The following is a 21,929-nucleotide window of genomic DNA, read 5'->3' as shown; positions in this document are numbered from 1 at the left end:
AGCGCTACTGCTGAGCAGTGGGCCAGCTGTATACACAGGTCAGTTCATTTGGAGATAGCGGCCCTATTGCCCAATGGGGATCCTATTGCTGTTTATAAAAACAGAAGAAAACAGCAGACCTTCAAAATGAGCACACATCAAACTGCCCTGTAAATTCTTCAAAAAGTACCACTGCAGTTATCACGAGGGTGTTGTTGATGATTCACAAATCCTCAATAATCATTGCCAAATCACAAGTGTAACTAAAATTTATATATACCTTTCTGTTATTGGTTCACTATCTCTAATGGTAAATCTGATTAATTCCGAAACCCGAGTAGTGATTCCTAGCGAAGCCCACTGCTTGCAATGACTAGATTGCCCATCGTCTGAATAAAGTGATCACTTTTAAAGTCAGCCCACGGAGTGTGTATAATTTTTGTACTTTTAGACTATATATACCCTATATTGTCATTGAAAAGACCACACAGTGTTCCCTATGACATAATTTGATGCATTGTGTTAAATTTCATCAGTTGTCTAACTCATAAGTTTCCCAATAGTCACAGATTTATTGACCCCGACTCTCCAGTGCCTTTCTGAAACAGCATTTCCCCAAGCAGCAGTAAAACTAGCCTTTACTTCTGTTTTCAATGGGGTGGGGAGTGGAGCTTGCTTTACTATCATTTCCAGGTTTCAGCAATGGTTCTGGCGGAGTGGCAACATTATCCCAGCAAATTATGGTGTTTTATAACAGTGGCGTCATTCACTAACGCCATAATTTCCTGGGTCTTTAGTGGCAATAGCAATGCCATTGCCATTCTCCTTTATTCCGCCATCACTATGGTCCTGCAGCCCAGCAACTTCCAGGTAATTTGACCCAAGAATTGCACAGTTTTAATCCAGGGTCTTAAAAGACTCACTTGCATTTACAATACTTAAGAAACAAAATAAAATTAAAGTTAGGTTATATCTGCAGCAAGGACAAAAAATTCTGGAAATATATAGCAGGTTCATTAGCATCTGCAAAGAACAGGACAGGGTAACATTTTGGGTATAACCATTGTATTTTTCCTTCAGATTTCCAGCATTTGCATGTCTTTTCTTTTTATTTACATTGGCAGGAGTTTTTTGTAGCTTGACTTGAACCATACTTACTTCCTGTGACGGAGGAAAACTTAATAGTAACAGACAAATTGGTTATAATGCTTCCAACGTTAGCAAATTAAAATAGAGACACTTACATCTTGCAGTAGCTTCTCCAGGTTCTCTTGCAGTTCAAAGAAGTATCTGGAGGTGATGAGCCCATCTCGGGATTTCGCCAGGCAGTCCCTAGCCAGCTCAATAACCTGATGGTGGATAAAGCTGAGTACCCCATCGGCTAATGGCAGCACATTCTCAGGAGCACTGGATGTGATGAACGCCTGGAGGTTCTCTTCCATTTGAGCCGTGGCCTATTGAGTGAAATTTTTTTTACCATATTTTATCTGCAATAAAACTGATTTTTCTTGCACTTTTTGCTAATTTTAAATAAAAATGAATGTAGTACTTGTTAAAGAGGCACTGTTGATATGGTATTGTCTTACAAGAGACTTTATCAGATATATAAAGAAAGAATTTGTATTTATAAAGCAGCTTTCACATCCTCAGGAACGTCCCAAAGCACTGTACAGCCAGTTAATTACTTATGAAGTGTTGAAGTGAAGACTGCTGTTTTATAGGCAAAACAGAATGTTGAATAGCATTTTCATTTGGCTGCTTAAATTTTTTAAGTGAAGGGTCAAGGCCCAGAGTGCAGGATACCACCAAGGTTGAAAAGAATATGATGAGGTAAATCAGGCTTAGCTTATAAAAGATTGAAAACTGTAGGTGGAAGGAAAGACTGAGGGACATGGAGAGTGTGACCAAAGTAGAGTGCTTATCTTGACAGAGCATGTACAGGCAAATAAGGATGCAAGCTTTAGTTCATAGAAGAGTTGATCTACATATGCAAATTGCCATCTAGCCACAAATATGAGAAAAGGCACAGGAAATAAGCCCAGGAGGTTCCATAGTCATGAGATACCAGGAAATAAGTGTTGGACTGTGTGTTGAATCACAATTTCAAGACAGCGGGGATTATGAAGAGAGAGAGCATGTAGGATAGCATTTCAGGAGCTTAGAAGAAACAAGAATGCAAAGTTACTGAGCCAGGTGGGGTTTTACAACAATCTAGCAGATTCCATGTATTTTCTTAGTGCTGGCCCACAAATTACCAGATTTATTGAATTCAATTTCACAACTTGCCATAGTGGGATTTGTTCACAACCAAACTCATAATGAAGTAAGAGAGACTGGAGGTTAGAGATGAGAGTGGGACCACCGAGAAGGTGATAAGCTTTTTCTTATGCCCAGCCTAAAGGAAGTTGATGAATGTAGAAGCAAAAGATAGGATTAGTGGAGGAGGTTATAGATATGAAGAAGGAAGCGTGAAAGAGGAGACAGAATACTGCAAAAGTATTAAGCTAATGTAATACAGGGCAATTTGGAATGCACTGTCTGAGGGGGTGGTGGAGGCAGATTCAATCATGGCCTTCAAAAGGGAACTGGAAAAGTACTTGAAAGTAAAAAAGTTGCAGAGCTATGGGGATAGGGCAGGGGATTGGGACTTGCTGGATTGCTCCTGCATAGAGCCGGAGCGGACTTGATGGGCCGAATGGCCTCCTTCCATGTTGTAATCTTTCTATGATTCAATTTGAAAAGAAAATACATAGCCATAAACAGAGCTTTAGTGGAAGACTATAGGATTGTAACTTGTTTATAGCTGCATGTGGCTAAATCCTGTCAAAGGTTTTGAAGATGTCCAACGCAATTACATATGATTCATCGAACGCAGTTCCAGAGATGCATAACATGGCAGCCTACATCTCGAGAATCAATTTTTAAAAACATTTAAAAGTTCAGAAGGACCTGGTAGACAAGTACCATGGAATAGGATATTTTCTGCACAACGGAACTGGCCGGATGGATTGAAATGACCTTTTCCTGAACTGTACATTTCTATGTAAATTTCCAAGTAGATCGAAAGATTGAATGGGATTAGGTAAATTAAGAGAAGGCATAGCACAAAACTTGCTTTGTACAAAAACACACATCTTGACGATAATGGAAGGGAAACCAACATAACCAGAGATCCTATTCAAACCAAAGAGCAGAGTCTTGCTGGGCATAACATTTTAAGGCTGAACAGAATTGCACAATGGAGAGAATTGCTTGAACAAGATCACTTAGATTGGAGTTGGAGGAGAAAAGTGAACCAAAAAGGTCAATTTGCTCTGTGGGAGAACCAGCAAGTGTGTCATCAGGACAGAAGTGGGGCATAGAGAAGGATTCACAGAAGATATGAGAAGTTTGGCAAGAGAACCCGCCTCTGGAGATGAGGGAGACAATAGTTGACACTCCTTTTTGATGAAGTTGCACTAATATCAGATTTATAGAAGTTACAAGCAGAGATAAAGATGCCTTAGGATGCTTCAGAGTGATCAAGTTAACAGTTGTGATAGTTGAATCTTTACAACAGTAGAAAAACAGGTATGGCTGAACTAAAATGTAGTACCAAATCTGACAGAAGGGGCAGAGTGTGATCTAAAACCCTCCATGCCTGCTAGAGTATCAGTTATTTCACTGGCACAAACAGAAGGATCAGAAAAGTGAAAGGAACACTTGGATCAAGGTAGCATAGAATTTGCAAAGACAAATCCTGTTGACTTGACTTACAGGGCAAAAGAAGCTGGGACTGGTTCATAGAATGTTGTAGAATATTAGCAGATCATAAATGTTACATTGGAACACTAATAAGTATATATTTAGGAATACATGAAAATTCAGTAGATTCTCCTTCCCCTATAAGCAACGAAAGGACAGGTGCCACTAAAGCCAACTAGATTTTCTAAATATTTTAAACAAATCATATTCACACTGACATGCTGAAGTCAAAACAGACATGTATGGTTTTACCTTCATAGATGAAAACATATTACATACAATATAAAATAAGCAATACACATGCACAAATATTTAATTAATGAGCTGCCTTTTTAAAACAAAAAAATCACTACTCACCTTCGGAAATCTTTCTTTATACACATGGTTCATCATTACTATCTCATTGTCATAGAAACAAGGGGATCGTCCGGGACTGTGATTTTTTTAAAAAAGAGTATACAAAAAAAGTATAAGTAACAAGCATATTGTATTTTATTTTTAGGAATAATGTCAGTATTTCATCAGTAACTGTACTACAAACTTTGTGAGTCATTTGCTGCTTCATTGGATCTGTCACTTGTGTGAGGTAATACATTATGTCCCAAGAAACTGTTTGCAGACCACATTCACTCAATCAGAAATGTAATTATATGGCTAATTGCTTAAATAAAGAGCAAATGGCAGAGTTTTCAATTCATTGTGGCTCTTTGGAAGATAGAATGATAACGCATTGCCCCCATTCACTTTTCATTATGTATAAGGATTCTGTACATCTCAGCAAACACAAACAGCTGCTGGAAAATGAACATCTGGCTTAATGTTATATACACGATTAGCATCAGCACAAGCATGGTAATAAGTGCCCTTCGATGCACGAGTGCGCAACTTTTGTATTTCATATTTGATGCAACATACCTTTTAATAATTTAATTACAGTTTAATGCAGCTTGTAGCAAGATAAAGCTGACATTTTTATCTGTCGCACCAGGCAGGAGTAACAGGTAAGTCATTTAATTATGCTTTCCATATTGATTTACTTATTAGGTCAGTTGTGTTTAGGACTTTTGTACCATAGGGACCAAGTTTCTGTTCTAATTTATCTTAAAGAATTTAACTTATCCCATATAAACAATTGTTTTTATTGGATCCTGGAATTCCACAAAGCATCTTTTTGCTTATATGTTGCACAAATGACAGGATGGTATCGGTGACAAAAAATGGCAACAATAATGATTCTTTTGATTTTGCTGTGTAAGCTGATACAAAGGATAGTGAGCCTGATTTAACCTCTATTCATTAAGATTTCCCTTAATTGTCAATTCAATAGTTTCAGTTCTCTGACAGGAGCATAATGGCCCAAAAATTGCTCGTGAAATAACAGCAAGGCAAACAGGGCACATCATTATTTCAGGGCATATGGGAGGCCAGGTTCTGGCAAGCGCATGTGTGCAGTCAAATGTGGAAATTCGAAATTGCTGTACCATTTTCCCTGCTCGTTTGAAAGCTGCGCGGGAAGGACAGCTCGCCAACTGAATGAACGGAATGGTGCAAACTTGTTGCACTGCCCAGCTGAAAACTAATCTCTTCATAAAAAAGGTACACTGCTGTTCTTGTTTTTAGGTCTAAACTAACTTTTAACAGTGTGGTAAGTCTTAATTGACAGTCAAACAAGTGCCAGGCAATGACCATCTCCAACAAGAGAGAGTCTAACCACCTCCCCTTGACATTCAATGACATTACCATCGCCAAATCCCCCACCATCAACATCCTGGGGGTCAGCATTAACCAGAAACTTAACTGGACCAGCCACATAAATAATGTGGCTACAAGAGCAGGTCAGAAGCTGCGTATTCTGCGGCAAGTGACTCATCTCCTGACTCCCCAAAGCCTTTCCACTATCGACAAGGCACAAACCAGCAGTGTGATGGAATACTCTCCACTTGCCTGGACGAGTGCAGTTCCGACACTCAAGAAGCTCATTGCCATCCGGGACAAAGCAGCCTGCTTGATTGGCACCCCATCCACCACCTTAAACATTCACTCTCTCCAACACTGGCGCACTGTGGCTGCAGTGTGTACCATCTACAAGATACACTGCAGCAACTCGCCAAGGCTTCTTCGACAGTACCTCCCAAACCCACGACCTCTACCACCTAGAAGGACAAGGGTAGCAGGTGCATGGAAACATCACCACCTGCACGTTCCCCTCCATGTCACACACCATCCTGACTTGGAAATATATCGCTGTTCCTTCATCGTCGCTGGGTCAAAATCCTGGAACTCCCTACCTAACAGCATTGTGGGAGAACCTTCACCTCATGGACTGCAGCGGTTCAAGAAGGCGGCTCACCACCACCTTCTCAAGGGCAATTAGGGATGGGTTAATAAATGCTGGCCTTGCCAGCGATGCCCACATCGCATGAACGAATAAAAAAAAACAACCTCTCTGGCACTGAAAATTAACTTCTAAAAATGTGGAGTCTCATTACTTCTGATTTTAATTGTTGTTGCACATAAATTTTAAAAAGTTTTTTTTTAAAACTTATTCTTTTTGTCTCTTTTATCTCTGTCTTTTAATTCAATATTTCTTACCCTCTACTTTATTTTGTTTTCTTTAACTGATTTTAAAATTGAATTCAATGTTGTAGCCTTAATTTCCTAGTTCTGGCTGTGCGGCTTGTCAAGGATGCTTCAAGCTGATTGGTTGAGGGGAGAGAGCGATCCTTTTCCTGCTCTCACAGCCGACAAAAGCCCGGGAAAGAACGCTGCACTTCTGGCAGGTCTCCATTGAAGCAAGTTGGCACCCAGAAGCCCACGAAAAGTTTGTGGATGAGTTTACAACTAACGAATGGCGGGTGAGGTTCGTTCGCTGCTCAGTGCAATTTCCGGGCCCTTGTTATGATAAAATTATTTTTCTCCACTTCCCTGCTTTCATAACCCTCCCATCTCAATAAGGTCCAGTAGATCCCAATAAATCACCATGTCTCATGTCAATAGAAATTGCATTTTTTCTCTGTTTGAACAGAACATGCTAAGCGAACATTTTCATTTGGAATTATAAGCTAAATTAGGGTTCCCCCTTTTGGTTCTGTCAATAGAATAAATATTAACCAATTCACAGATACATTAAACATCTTATACACCAATTTATATAATATCATTACTACTGCCAATAATGGTATATATTTGTGTAAAATCATGTGCACGAGAGTCATTTATACACCAGCTTTTACCACCTGCCTATCCAAACGTTGAGATTTTGCACTAATGTGATAGGCCAGGCAAGCTGCAGAAGGTCAGAGTAAAGGACTTGGGGTTGTGTGTATATAAAACAGAAGCAATAATTTAATTTCCTTTTTGGATTTCTGTTGTTTTATATAATAACCTTTTAATTTATTCTGTAACACAAGCTGTATATATTACCTTTTTAATTATCAATCCTATGACTAATATATAAAGACCCAACAACTGGGCGTCACTATACTTTTAAGTTGCATGAACAGATATATACCTACAACTGTATTAATGTGAACATTCGGCACATTTGATTCATCCATCCAGAGAAAACCGAACACATCCCCCATCCCGTTCATTATAGTATCCAAGTGTCTCAAATGATTCCAGGGTTTCTGCCTCCATTACTGTGTCTGGACGTTTACTCCACATGTTGATTACTCTTTGTATGAAGAACAATTTCAGAATATCTGTTCTATAAGTATCCTTCTGTAGTTTGAACCTTGTGCCCACTTATTCTACTCCTGCAGTTTAATTTAAAGTGATATTCCGGGTTAACTTTTTCTACACCCTTAACAATCTTTTATAACACTGTAAGATCACTTCTCTGATGCCCCCTTTCCAGGCTGAAAAGCCCAGGTTTCTCCAGTCCTTTGTCATAACTCATACCCTTGACACTGGGGATTAGCCCTGTGGCTCTTATTCTGCATTGCCTCCAGTATTTGAATGTCTCTCTTGTTTTTTTGGTGACCAGAAATGGATGCAGTATTCAAGGTATCGTCTGACTAGAGCACTATTATGTTTGAGCATTACCTTCTGTGGTCGATAATACAACGAGTTCCATTGAAACTACAACACAGGTATAGGCCATTCGGCCCAACTGATCTATGCTGGCGTTTATGCTCTGTTTTTGGCAACGTAGTTCAATGTTCTGTTGGCTTTATTGATTGCTGTACTGCATTGATTGGACATGTTTAGCATTGAGTATACTACGATTCCGAGGTGTCTTTTAACATTATCATTCAATGAGTACATGCCATCGATTTTCCCTTCCTATGTGCAACACTTTACATTGTCTGTATTAAATCTCTTCTGCCATTGTTCTGCCCACTAACATATATTGTCCAACTCGTTCTGTAATTTTTCAGCTGCCTCTTCTGATTCTACTGCCTTTCCAAGCTTGATATCATCTGCAAGTGTAACCACTTAGCATTGAGTTTCTGAGATTGTTTATATAAATTAGAAACAACAGTGGTTCCAATACTGAGCCCTGAGGCACCCCACTCAGTACTTTCTCCCCACTATGTCATAACTCCTCTAATGGATACTCTTTGTTTTCTGCCCTTCCACCAGTTTCTTATTCATTCCCAAGGTTTACCCTAAATCCCACAATTATGTTTTGACACTGGAAGGTAATCCTAACTTTTTAAATCACTAATAATCTATTAACCAATGTGACTGCAATTGTGTTGAAATTGGCTACTCCTCTAGCTAGTAATAACTGGTAAAGCTATTTAATTTAAAATTAAATCCATACAATAAGCTGCAAAATACAATATCTGGCCTACATATATTTTTCTCTTCAAATTAGATTGTTAAAATGTTTAATCAGGAGATTGGGATAACATGCTCTACCTAATGCAATTTACCCTGCAACAATTCAATCTTCAATTATTCCACACTAACAGCCCACAACCAAAAATTTACATGCAGACAGAAAATTCTGGAAATACAGAACAGGTCCTTCAGCATCTAAAATGAGAAAAGGCAGGTTAATGGTTTGGGAGGAGACCCCTCTTCAGAACTGGCAGCATTTTCAGCATATTTTGTTTTTATTATAGATTTCTAACATTTGTCATTTTTCTGTTTCAACAGCATTTTATACTATGGATTTATTGCAAATATATTTTTAAAATCTTCACTGCCACCTCAAAGATTCCTTCAGTGGAAGTAAAAGAAACAAAGAATAAAAATTAACAGACACAAAGAAAGGCTTTGTAAATAATGTCGGTTTTACAGAGTCTACAGCTCAGAAACAGGCCTTTCAGACCAATTTGCTGGCATTTATGCTCCACACGAGCCTCCTCCCATCCCTCTTCATCCAATCCTATCAACATATCCTTCTATTCCTTTCTCCCTAGTGTGCTTATCTAGCTTCCCTTAAATGCATCTATCTTATTTGCCGTAACTACTCCTTGTGGCGTTCCACATTCTTACCACTCTTTGGGTAAAGAAGTTTCTCCCGAATTCCCTATTGGATTTATTAGTGATTATCTTATGTTTATGACCTCTAGTTTTGGACACCCCCACAAGTGGAAACATTTTCTCTACGTCTACTCAATCAAACCCTTTCATAATCTTAAAGACCTCAACCAGGTCACCCCTCAACCTTCACTTTTCTACAGAGAAGAGCCCTAACATGTTCAGCCTTTCTTGATATTTATATACTCTCAGTTCTGGTATCATCCTTGTGGATCTGTTTTGCACCTTTTTATAATATGGAGGCCAGAACCGTGCACAGTACTCCAAGTGTGATCTAACCAATGTTCTATCCAAGTTTAACATAACTTCTCTGCTTTTCAATTCTATCCCTCTAGAAATGAACCCAGAGCTTGGTTTGCTTTTTATAAAATGACCTTATTAACCTGCGTCGTTAATAAGGTCATAACGACGACCTTAGATCCCTTTGCTCCTCTATCCCATTTAGACTCTTATTATCCAAGCAGTATGTGGCCTCCTTATTCTTCCTACTAAAATGCACCACTTCAAACTTAGCTATATTGAAATTCATTTGCCATTTACACGCCCATTCTGCAAATTTATTAATGTCTTCCTGTATTTTGACATATTCTTCCTTTGTATTAACTACAGCTCCCGATTTGGTGCCGTTTGCAAATTTTGAAATTGTACTTCCGATTCCTCACGAGTCCAAATCATTAATGTAAATTATGAATAACAGTGGTCCCAGCACCGATCCCTGTGGAACACCACTTCCTACCTTTTGCCAGTCTGAGTAGCTACCCTTAACCCCTACTCTGTTTTCTGTTTTGTAGCCAGCTTGCTATCCATTCTACTACCTGTCCCCTAACTCCACATGCTCTGACCTTAGTCATGAGTCTACAATGCGGTACCTTATCAAAGGCCTATTGAAAATCCAAATACATTACATCTACTACATTACCCTTGTCCACTCTTTCTGTTACTTCTTCAAAGAATTCAATAAGTTTGGTCAAGCTTGACTTTCCCTTTTGAAATCTGTGCTGACTACTCCATTATATTTTCGGTATCTAGATGTTCTTCTATTACATCTTTGAGTAAAGATTCCATTATCTTTCCTACCACCGACATTAAGCTAATGTTAATTAGAAACAATATCGCTGCTCAATCAGCTTGGCTTTGTAACTAATCACAAGTTATTCACAATGTGAAGGATTCTTTTACTATTCATTAGGTGGTTTTGTCTTACACTAATGCTGTGTGGTTCTTGAAATGCAGATTTCACACAGCTGGCAGCAAGCAAAATGTAAAACCTTTTAACAGGTCTTCCAGGTAATTGGTGTTAGCGAGTCCCAGCAGTTTTACATCAGGCTTGCAACTAGCTGCACAAAACCCACTCTGTAGCTTGCAACCTAGCAGCACTAGCACACTGCAAAAGCATTTACTATACTTCAACTCTTACTGCTAAAGGGAGTAGCAGCAACATCACTATAGGTCGCCTTTAATGTTAAGATAAATGAGAAGTAGTAGTATAAATCTAACTGCATTTTGTCTTGACAGGTGATTAATTCATGACAAGATACCTTATCTGTATATAGGTCTATTAACGTATTTTCATATTTGTTTTATTATGCTTCTATACCTGGAGTTTCAAAATTACAAAAGCCAACAAAGGAGGAAAAGACGACAAAAATTTATAAGATAACAACCATCAGCTGAAGCTAATTAGACAATGGAACGCACCTTAGCATGCATTTTAAATGCAGTGCAATGGAAATGTAAGCAAGAATCATTCTTTTTTGCCCGATTACTTAACCTGTTCTAACATTTCTTCTTAAATATGCTGAAGTAAAATTGGCTACAACATAATGAGACAGCAAATTACAATTAAACAGTACTTATCAGGATTTAAACTATATACATGATATGCAAGGTTGAGAAAGGCAATACTGGGAAGTCACGAGTACAAGAAAGTCAAGATTGATGGGCAAATTTCCCCTTTTTCATAAAAGTATGGAAAAATAATATTGAGTTAAGGGATGATTATTTAACAAACAATCCTTCCTGTGGTTGAAGATCCCAGCCACGTAAAACCATTCAAAAGTTGCTTCTTCTGTTTTAACACCCAGCGTTAATATCAAGCATTCCCAGCCAGACATAGATCTCCTTCTATTCTTCCCCAACAATGTGGCTTAACTCCAACCTCAAAAGAGTGCTTCTATCTATACCAGTGTAGCAGGTGATTTCCCGCATCAGCAATCAGGACTCCGAGTAAGATTACAAACTTGATGCCAAATTATGAGTCGCACTGTGATGTGGACTTCATTTGGGACCTTACAATCTAGAGACTATCACAGTAGTCTGAGGTAGATTCAAACCCAGGTACCAGAAATGAAAGAAAAATGCAACCCTGCCCACTTCTTTCTCTTTTCAGAATCTGTTGCTATTTATATTCATCTTCCATCAGGTTCTGTTATTTGTCATGCCCCTCATATATATTGCAAAAAATTGGAAAATTATAATTTTGTCTTATTTTTGGTCTTAGTGCAATGTTGATAGCCTCTAAGAGTGAAAGATTAGTTTTTTTCCCAAAACATCCTTTAAATGGAATTCAGAAGGAGTGCTGCTTTATTTTTAAAAATATTTTTCTCTCCTCCCAGGGAAAAAACATTACTATGCCATCCTTGTGCTTAATAAATTTCATCTCAATATCATGCAGCAATTTTATTTTCATTCTCATCAATCCTCCTGTCGCCCTGGAAATGATGCATGGAATTTAAGGAAAGCTGACAAATTGTTGATGACCTCATCTCTGGTGAGCATGGTATTGTATCCCTCCCAGTAACATCCTTCACAGTTATAAATCTATTAGACAGTAATGATATTTAAGTAATTTGTCAGTTAGGGCTTGCCTAATAAATTAATAATTTCCAAGTCTGTGTATTGTTTTGCTCTCATCCATTATTGGACAATCCACAAGGCTAGTAGAAAACCTGACTGCTAATTCACATATAGAACTAGGCTTGAAATTACAGCACAGTACCACTAGAAAACAGCCAGAACATGTTAACATCGAGGACAGCAGATCAAATAATTGATTTAAAATATATTTCATTGTTGCCAGTATAAATTTTAAACAACTGGTATTTATTTTGATGTAATTTTTAAAATTTTTATACTGAAATAAAGTCTCTTGGGATGTCTTTCTACATTAAAGGTGTTATGTAAATGCAAACTGTTGTTATAGCAAAGCCCAGCTGGTTTCTACCCATTCAAGCAGTGTAATAGACACGGCTGTAATTCACTGATGGTGAAACACGTTCCTTACTACAATCTTCCTCTTTTTGAAGGGACATTTTCTGCATGAAAAAGTGTTGGCAATTTTTCTAGTTTGGAGAGTAAGAGTCAAGCATCACTTTTATCACAATAGCCTGTACAACTGATGTACTTCATGTTCCATGTTATCTTGTAAACAAATAAAAAAATATTTTATCTTGTCATGGGCGGTGTTCCATTAAAGTGCAGTTCCAAAACATTAAAAAAAACAGCATTGTACATAATATTTCACTATATTGCTAGTTAACAAAATTGTAACTTTCATCTAGAAACCATCTGTTTGCTTTACTACAATTTCCCAAAGTTAATGATGTCAATGCACAACTTTATTTTTCAATACTGAGAAATAAAGAGTGAGGTTACAATAATTTTAGAACCCTGGATAGGTGGGAGCCAATTACAAAGTAACAATCCAATTCTTAGGTTCTAATGATGTCAAACAATTCATGTTGAGCTATTATAGTCATCTAAACCCTGACAGTGAATTGCTTTCATAATTGTCTAACAGTCATCTAGTTTTCCTTTTACAAAACAGAATGTCAGGTCCTTCAACAACAATTTGCATTTATATAGCACCTTCAATGTAGAAAAATGGCCCATGGTGCTTGAGAGGCATAATTTAAAAATGGATGCCAAGTCAAAGAGGGAAATATTAGAAGGGGTTACCAAAAGCTTGTGAGTTTTAAGGAGGATGTTAAGGACAAAAAGGAGGTGTAGAGGCAGAGAAGTGTGGGGGCTAGGTGGCTGAAGGCATGGTCACCAATGGTGGAGTGAGTGGAGGGGGATGTACAAGAGGCCATATTCAGAGGAATGGAGAGCTCGGGGGGTAAGTGGGGGTCAGGCTGGAGAAAGGGACTCAGAAGTACAAAGGGAGGCAGCTATCAAGGAATATAAACATGTGAATGAGAGTTTTAAATTGGAGGTGTTGGAGAGCCATGAGCCAATGTAAGTTAGTGAGGACAGGGGTCATGGATGAGTGGGACATTGCAGGAAAGCATATGGGCAGCACAGTTTTAGATGAGCTAAAGTTTACAAAGGGTGCAGGATGGGAGGCCAGCCAGGAGAGCATTGGAAAAGTCGAATATGGAGGATTTCAGCAGCAGATGGACTGAAGTAGGAGCAGAGGTGGACGATGTTACGAAGACAGAAGTAGGCAGTCTTTGTGACGTGGAGGATACGGGGTCGGAAGCTCAGCTCGGGATCGAATAGGACGCCAAGGTTGCAAATGGTCTGGTTCAGTCAGAGTGTGTCTGGGGAGGTGGACAGAATCAGTGGCAAAGGTATGGAGTTTGTGAGAGGGATTGAAGAAATGGCTTTAGTCTTCCCAATGTTCAGTGAACGAAAATTGCAGCTCATCCAAGACTGGACGTCGGACAAGCAATTTGACAACGCAGTGGAGGGTCGAGAGTGGTCAGTTACAGTGTGTGTGATCCAGCAAAGACAATGGCAGTTTCGAGGAGGATTTTTGCTCTTTCCTTGGATTCAAATAACTGAGTCTTATTCAGTCAATAGTTTCACAATCAAATCCTTAACAAGAGATGGAGAATGAGCAGTAGCAGAACATTAATAAATTGTAAAAATTAGTTTTGGAAGTATTCCCAGATGGAACACTAGGTTTCTAATGGTGCACATCAAATCTGAGCAATTTATCATACATGTTTTTTTTTTAAAAACGTTTTAGAAAATTTGATGCCAGCAATAACACACTTGAGATTGTACAGTAAATTGGTAATTGCAGTTTAATTGAAGGATATAGGTCAAATTGATTGCAATCATTATGATTCAATAAGACTTTTGCTAAAAATAAAAAGGATATTTTGTAGATTTTTTATATATACAATTTTTCCCTTATTGTCTGTTGGATCTGGTGACATCAGGTGCAGCAATGAACAATGGCAGCATTATTAATCCTGCCAATAACACGAGTTTTTCTTGATGTATTTCTCTGCTTTCCCTTTCTTGGGTCTCCATTCAGCATGCAATGTTCGTGGTCATGCCTCCTACAAAACTTCTACTATTCTAAAACTAGGCACTGGGACAATTGTAGCAAACACGTGGCTTATGAGCCACAAAAGGCTCTTCTGTTGCTCAAATGCGGTTCTTCAATCATTCAACAGCAGTGCAGCTCTCTGACTGGGCAGCTGTCGCAGTCGCGGCGCTGCACGCAGGAAGCACCATTTTCTGTGGGAATAGAGCTTTCAAGGGAGCAGGACCAGCATTCACAAACGGGATTACAGTGGAGCCAGTATTTTCTGCAGTGTGGAGCAGCAGGCAAAATGATGAGTGGGCAGCAGCAGCAAGAGAGCAGCAGCAGAGCAAAGCCTGATGACTTTGCCATCAACCAAGGTCAGGACCATTTTACCTTCAGAAATAGGACTTTTTGCTGATGATTTGTGGGGTTTTAGGCTTAATAATGCTGAAACTTTTTGAAATGTCAAGTGCTATTTAATTAGATCCCTTTTGGGGAATGGAGATCTGAAATGAAATCTGCTATAAAACATTTTTTTTAAATTAAAAAAGCATTTTCAAAGTATCATTCCAGTAAACCTTTCCTGCACTCTCTCAGGCCTTCACATCATTCCTAAAGTGCAGTGCCCAGAACTGGACACAATACTCCAGTTGTGGCCGAACCAGTGTTTTATAAAGGTTCATCATGACTTCCATACTTTTGTACTCTTTGCCTCTATTTATAAAGCCCAGGATCCCTTATGCTTTTTTAACCACTTTCTCAACCTGCCTTGCCACCTTCAATGATTTATGCACATTTACGCCCAGATCTCTCTGTTCCTGTACCCCTTTTAGAGTTGTGCCCTCTAATTTATATTGCCTCTCCTTGTTTTTCCCACCGAAATGTATCACTTAGCATTTTTCTGCGTTAAATTTCATCTGCCACATGTCCGCTCATGCCACCAGCCTGTCTATATCACTATCCTCCTCACTGTTTACGACACTTCCAAGTTTTGTGTCATCTGCATATTTTGAAATTGTGCCCTGTAAACTCAAGTCATTAATATATATCAAGAAAAGCAGTGGTCCCAGCACCGACCCCTGGGGAACACCACTGCACACCTCCCTCCAGTCAGAGAAACAACCATTCACCATTATTCTCTGTTTCCTGTCACAGTCAATTCTGTATCCATGTTGCTACTGCCCCCTTTATTCCATGGACCGCAATCTTGATAAGTCTACCATGTGGCACTTCATCAAACACCTTTTGAAAGTCCATATACACCACATCAACTGCATTGCCCTCATCTACCCTCTCTGTTGCCTCATCAAAAAACTCTATCAGGTTAGTTAAACACGATCTGCCTTTAACAAATCCATGCTAGCTTTCCCTAATCAATCCACCCTCATCCAAGTGATTGTTAATTCTGTCCCAGATTATTGTTTCTAAAAGTTTCCCACCACTGAGGTTAAACTAACTGGCCTATAGTTGCTGGGTTTATCCTTACACCCTTTTTTGAACAAGGGTGTAACATTTGCAATTCTCCAGTATCTATGGATGTTTGGAAGGTTATGCCCAGTACCTCCACAATTTCCACCCTTACTTCCCTCAGCAACCTAGCATGCATCCCATCTGGACCGGGTGATTTATCTACTTTAAGTACAGCTAGCCTTTCAAGCACTTCTTCATCATCAATTTTTAGCCCATCCAGTATCTCAATTATATCTTCCTTTACTGAGACTGTGGCAGCATCTTCTTCCTTGGTAAAGACAGATACAAAGTACTCATTTAGTACCTCAGCCATCCCCTCTGCCTCCATGAATAGATCTCCTTTATGGTCCCTAATTGGCCCCACTCCTCCTCTTACTACCCGTTTACTGGTTACTTGCCAGTAGAAGACTTTTGGATTCCCTTTTATGTTGGCCGCCAATCTATTCTCATACTCTCTCTTTGCCCCTCTTATTTCCTTTTTCACTTCCCCTCTGAACTTTCTATATTTTGCCTGGTTCTCACTTGTGTTATCAACCTGACATCTGTCATATACCCCTTTTTTCCATTTTATCTTACTCACTATCTCTTTTGTCATCCAGGGAGCTCTGGCTTTAGTTGCCCTACCGTACTGCTTCGTAGGAATGTACCTAGACTGTATCCAAACCATCTCCTCTTTGAAGGCTGCCCACTGTTCAATTACGGTTTTGCCTGCCAATCTTTGATTCCAATTTACCCGGGCCAGATCTGTTCTCATCCCATTGAAATTGGCCCTCCTCCAATTAAGTATTTTTACTTTAGAGTGGTCCATCTCCCTTTTCCATAGCTAGTCTAAAGCTTATGATACTATGATCGCAGCTCCCTAAATGCTCTCCCACTGATACGTGCTCCACTTGGCCCACCTCATTCCCTAGAGCCAAGTCCAAGCAATGCCTCTTCCTCGTTGGGCCAGAAACGTACTGGTTAAGAAAGTTATCCTGAACACATTTCAAAAACACCTCCCCCTCTGTGCCCCTTACATTATATTGTTATCCCAGTCAACATAAGGATAGTTGAAGTCCCCAGTTATCACTACTCTATAGCTTTTGCAGCTCTCTGTAATTTCTCTGTAAATTTGCTCCTCTTTATCCTTCCCACTAGTTGGTGGCCTACAGAATACACCCAGTAGTGTAATGGCACCTTTTATTTCTTAACTATAACCAAATAGATTCTGTCCTTGACTCCTTCAGGACATCCTCTCTCTCCAATACTGCAATATTCTCCTTAATCAATACTGTCACCCCCCTCTTTTCTTTCCTTCCCTATCTTTCCTGAACACCTTGCGAGGGAAGAGGATGATAACTGGAGTGAAATCACTCAGAGTGAGCCATGAGTGTTTTAATTATTGGTGCCAAGCTGAAGCCTCCATGTGGAGCCAGAGTGTGGAATGAATGAAGTTAAAATCATTAATACTGCGTTGAATTTTGGAGGGTTATGCCATGTAAGAAGTATTTAAGTCCTGTGCCCTTCTGATTTCCAAGTTCATTCCACCTGTTCAGTTCAATGGATGAATCTATTTTTCCTCTACCCATAAATAAAATCCAAATGATGCTCATGTTTCAGAATTGATATGCTCAGGCAAAACCAAGTGGAAAACAGATTTCAAAAAAAGTGAGAAACAAAGCATGTCAAAAGTCACATTGATTTGTGTGCCTGACTATAACTTGTGCAATGCATATGTATTTTAGTTGTAGTTAAACTCACATTATCACTGAACTACTAGTATTACTACTAGTGTTCTTTCATTATTTATTAACACAATTATTGAACTTTGTTTCTTATTGTTCTTGTTATTGGTTGCGGGAATTATTGATTATTTTTGGAAACAAATAAGCATCAATTAAAAAGTTGATAACTGGAATTTTGTTGTCACAACTTTATTCAAGAACAAAATGTGTCACAGGTACAATGAAACTATCCCCATACTCGTATATCAAGTAGTACATTGGAAGAGATAATTCGACTTCCAATTTTCCCTCCATCTCAGGAGATATTTGGCTGTCACTCTGCACCTCCCACAGTAACCTGGCTGAGGCCGCAAAGTCAATTTATAAAGGTTTGCGGGTTTGGGACTGCTTCCAACCAATGCTTGATGCAGTGTGAGTAACACCTCAGATGTTTCACATTTGCATAGAAAAACAATCAATCACTTAAAACTTTAACACAAGAGTTATCCTCCATGTTAGCAAATTTGTTTCACACCACTGTCTCCAACCTCAAAAACATAAATGATAAGGCTATCTTCTATTTACTCCAAGTATCCATCAGTTGAAAATGATGGATATTGACAAAAGTAACCAGAAGTCACCAAATTTTAATAAAAGAAATTACATGTAAGAGCTTAGTTTGGAACCACACTGCAAAACATATCTTCGTAACACTGTCATCTTCTGCTATGCAATGCTCAAAAACCCCAAATACTTTCAGCATGAAGATGGATGGTATCAATGTCTAAATGCAAACTACCCGAGATAGGAAGGCAGCATTGGAAAAGCCCACAGACCCCTCCAAGGATGTCAATCCACCAGGAAGGAGGAATTCAATCTCTCTTCCCCCTGATCAAATCTGTCTTCAATTCTGATCAGGCAACTTGGCTGTGACTAGAGAAATTTATCCTCCTAGGGAAGCTAAAGTGAAAATAGATATGGAGATTGTGATCCAAACTCAGCCCTCCCAGCTAAAAGTCCAATGCTCCATATGCAAGAGCTTTTAAGCAAGTATACATTACATAAAAGTGGGCTGGGAGTATGTTTTAAGCGGTTGCAAAACCTTGTGATAGAGCAAAACTTGATTAGTTTTAAGCCGAGTGTATGCTGCCATTAGAATGCCTCCATTGTATTACAACCTTTGATATACTCCCAGCAAATTTTACGTCTAAGATTACAAAATCAGGAGTCCATTCTGACTCTTGTATTCAAGAAGAGACAAAAGAGGATGCTGTCAATGTCACAGTAAAGGAGGAGGTAATAGAGAAATTGGACAGGATAAAAATAGATAGAGATACTTAAAAAGTTGGCAACGCTCAAAGTAGAAAAGTCACCCGGTCCGGATGGGATGCATCCTAGATTGCTGAGGGAAGTAAGAGTAGAAACAGTGGAGGCTCCAGTCATAACCTTTCAATCCTCCATTGATATGGGAGTGGTGCCAGAGGACCGTAGGTTGCAAATGTTACACCCTTGTTCAAACAAGGGGAGAGGGATAAACCTGGTAACTACAGGCCAGTCAGCTGAACGTCGATGGTGGGGAAACATTAAGAGGCAATAATCCAGGACAAAATGAATTGCCATTTGGAAAAATATGGGTTAATAAATGACAGATTTGTTAACGGCAAACGTCTGAAAAAACTTGATTTACTTCATCAAAGAACTCATAGAGAGGGTTCATGAGGGTAGTGCGGTTGATGTTGTGTATATGGACTTTCAAAAGGCAATTGATAAAAGTACCACACAATACACTTGTTAGCAAAACTGAAGCCCATGGGATTAAAGTGGCAGTGACAGTGTGAATATGAAATTGGCTAAGGGACAGAAAGCAGAGAGTAGTGGTGAATGGTTGTTTTTCAGACCGGAGGGAAGTACACAGTAGTGTCCCCAGGGGTTGGTGTTAGGACCATTGCTCTTTTTGAAATACATTAATGACCTGGACTTGGGTATAGAGGGCATAATTTCAAAGTTCACAGATGACAAGAAACTTGGAAATGTAGCAAACAGTGAGGACAATAGTTGCAGACTTTAGGAGGACAGAGACAGACTGGTGAAATGGGCAGACACATGGCAGATGAAATTTAATGCAGATAAGTGTGAAGTGATGCATTTTGGAAGGAAGAATGAGGAGAAATTATATGGCACAATTTTAAAGGGGGGTACAGGAACAGAGAGACCTGGGGGCTTACGTACATAAATCTTTGGAGGTGGCAGGACAAGTTGATAAGACTGTAAAAAAGCATACAGGATCCTTGGCTTTAAAAATAGAGGCATAGAGTATAAAAGCAAGGAAGTTATGCAAAATCTTTATAAATCACTGGTTAGGCCTCAAGCTGGAGTATTGTGTCCAATTCTGAGCATCACACTTCAGGAAGAACATCAAGGCCTTGGAGATGATGCAGAGAAGATTTACTTGAATGGTACCAGGGATGAGGGACTTCAGTTATGTGGAGAGATTGGAGAAGCTGGGATTGTTCTTCGTAGAGCAGAGAAGGTTACGGGGATATTTAATAGAGGTGTTCAAAATAACAACGGGTTTTGATAGAGTAAATAAGGAGAAATTATTTCCACTGGCAGAAGGCTCGGTAACCAGAAGACACAGATTTAAGGGAACTGGCAAAAGAACCAGAGGGTAGATGAGGAGAAATTTTTTTACATAGCAAGTTGTTATAATCTGGAATGCACTGCCTGAAAGGGTGGTAGAAGCAGATTCAATAGTAACTTTCAAAAGGGAATTGGATAAATACTTGAAGGTGAAAAAATTGCAGGACTATAGGGAAACTAGTTAGTGGGACTAATTGGATAGCTCTCTCAAAGAGCTGGCACAGGCACGATGGGCTAAATGGCCTCCTGTGTTGTATGATTCTATGATAAGCCCTGGTTAATCATGTGAAGATGATAAATATCTCCACTCAGGAGATTGCCTATAACCCATTCATGACTTCTCTCATTAGGGTCATTCTGAATACGACATTCCCTGCATTTCCACACACAATATCCTGATAGTCTTACTGAGAAAATTAATGCAGAATTAATTTTGAAAAGCAGCAGCTGCTGTAAATTAATAAGACTTTTGATTCCAAGAGCAATACTGTGGCATGAATTTGACAAACAGAGGAAAAAAATGAAAACCAAAAGTTGTTATTCTAGTTTCCAGCATCTTGCAACCTATTGTTATGATTGAATGGTAAAAGTAAAAATTTTGAAATAAGAAGTCGTATTTAACCTTTTCTAAAATAAAAATGAGACGAATTTTGATCAATTATTAAATTCTTTGAAGAAGCAACAGAAAGAGTAAACAAGGGTGGTGCAGTAGATATAATATGTTTGAATTTTCGAAAGGTTTTCGATAAGGTACCACACTGTAGATTCATGACTAAGGTCAGAGCATATGGAGTCAAGGGACAGGCAGCAGAATGGATAGCAAGCTGGCTACAAAGAAGAAAACAGAGAGTAGGTGTCAAGGGTAGCTACTCAGACTAGCAAAAGGTGGGAAACAGTGTTCCACAAGGATCGGTGCTGGGACCACGATTGTTCACAATTTACATTAACTGTTTGGACTCGGGAATCGGATTCAAAATTTGCGGATGACATCAAATTGGGGCGTGCAGTTAATACAAAAGGAAAAATGCTACAAAATACAAGTTGCAGAATGGGCATTTTATTGGCAAATGAATTTCAGTGGAGATAAATGTGAGGTGGTGCATTTTGGTAGGAAGGATAAGAAGGCGACATACTGCTTGGATAATAAGAATTTAAATGGGGTAGAGGAGCAACAGGACCTAGGGGTACAGATGCACAAATCTCTAAAAGTAGCAGGTTAATAAGGTTATAAACCATTGCCAAATCCCCCACCATCGACATCCTGAGGGTCACCATTGACCAGAAACTTAACTGGACCAATCACATAAATACTGTGGCTACAAGAGTAGGTCAGAGGCGAGTGACTCACCTCCTGACTCCCCAAAGCCTTTCCACCATCTACAAGGCACAAGTCAGGAATGTGATGGAATACTCTCCACTTGCCTGGATGACTGCAGCTCCAACAACACTCAAGAAGCTCGACACCATCCAGGACAAAGCAGCCCACTTGATTGGCACCCCATTCACCACCTTAAACATTCACTCCCTCCACCACTGGCGCACTGTGGCTGCAATGTGTACCATCTACAAGATGCACTACAGCAGCTCGCCAAGGTTTCTTCGAAAGCACCTACCAAACCCGCGAACTCTACCATCTA

At 39.3% G+C, this 21,929-nt stretch overlaps 1 protein-coding gene across 4 annotated transcripts in view; it reads right to left on the bottom strand.

Moving 5' to 3' along the window:
* The window catches only part of mast2 (microtubule associated serine/threonine kinase 2), a 464,493-nt gene that overhangs the window by 72,001 nt on the left and 370,563 nt on the right, over positions 1 to 21,929 (bottom strand). For all 4 annotated transcript variants that reach the window (XM_067990160.1, XM_067990162.1, XM_067990163.1 and 1 more), the window contains 2 exons: positions 4,081 to 4,156; positions 1,224 to 1,433 (listed from right to left, as the gene is read on the bottom strand). In XM_067990160.1, coding sequence (XP_067846261.1) covers positions 1,224 to 1,433; positions 4,081 to 4,156 — 286 coding nt within the window. The remainder of the gene's footprint in view (positions 1 to 1,223; positions 1,434 to 4,080; positions 4,157 to 21,929) is intronic.

This window comes from Heptranchias perlo, chromosome 9 (genome assembly GCF_035084215.1).
Source record: "Heptranchias perlo isolate sHepPer1 chromosome 9, sHepPer1.hap1, whole genome shotgun sequence".
In the NCBI taxonomy this organism is placed as follows: domain Eukaryota; kingdom Metazoa; phylum Chordata; class Chondrichthyes; order Hexanchiformes; family Hexanchidae; genus Heptranchias; species Heptranchias perlo.
Note: the sequence above shows the minus strand (reverse complement) of the source record. Positions and strands in the feature narration are given on the sequence as shown.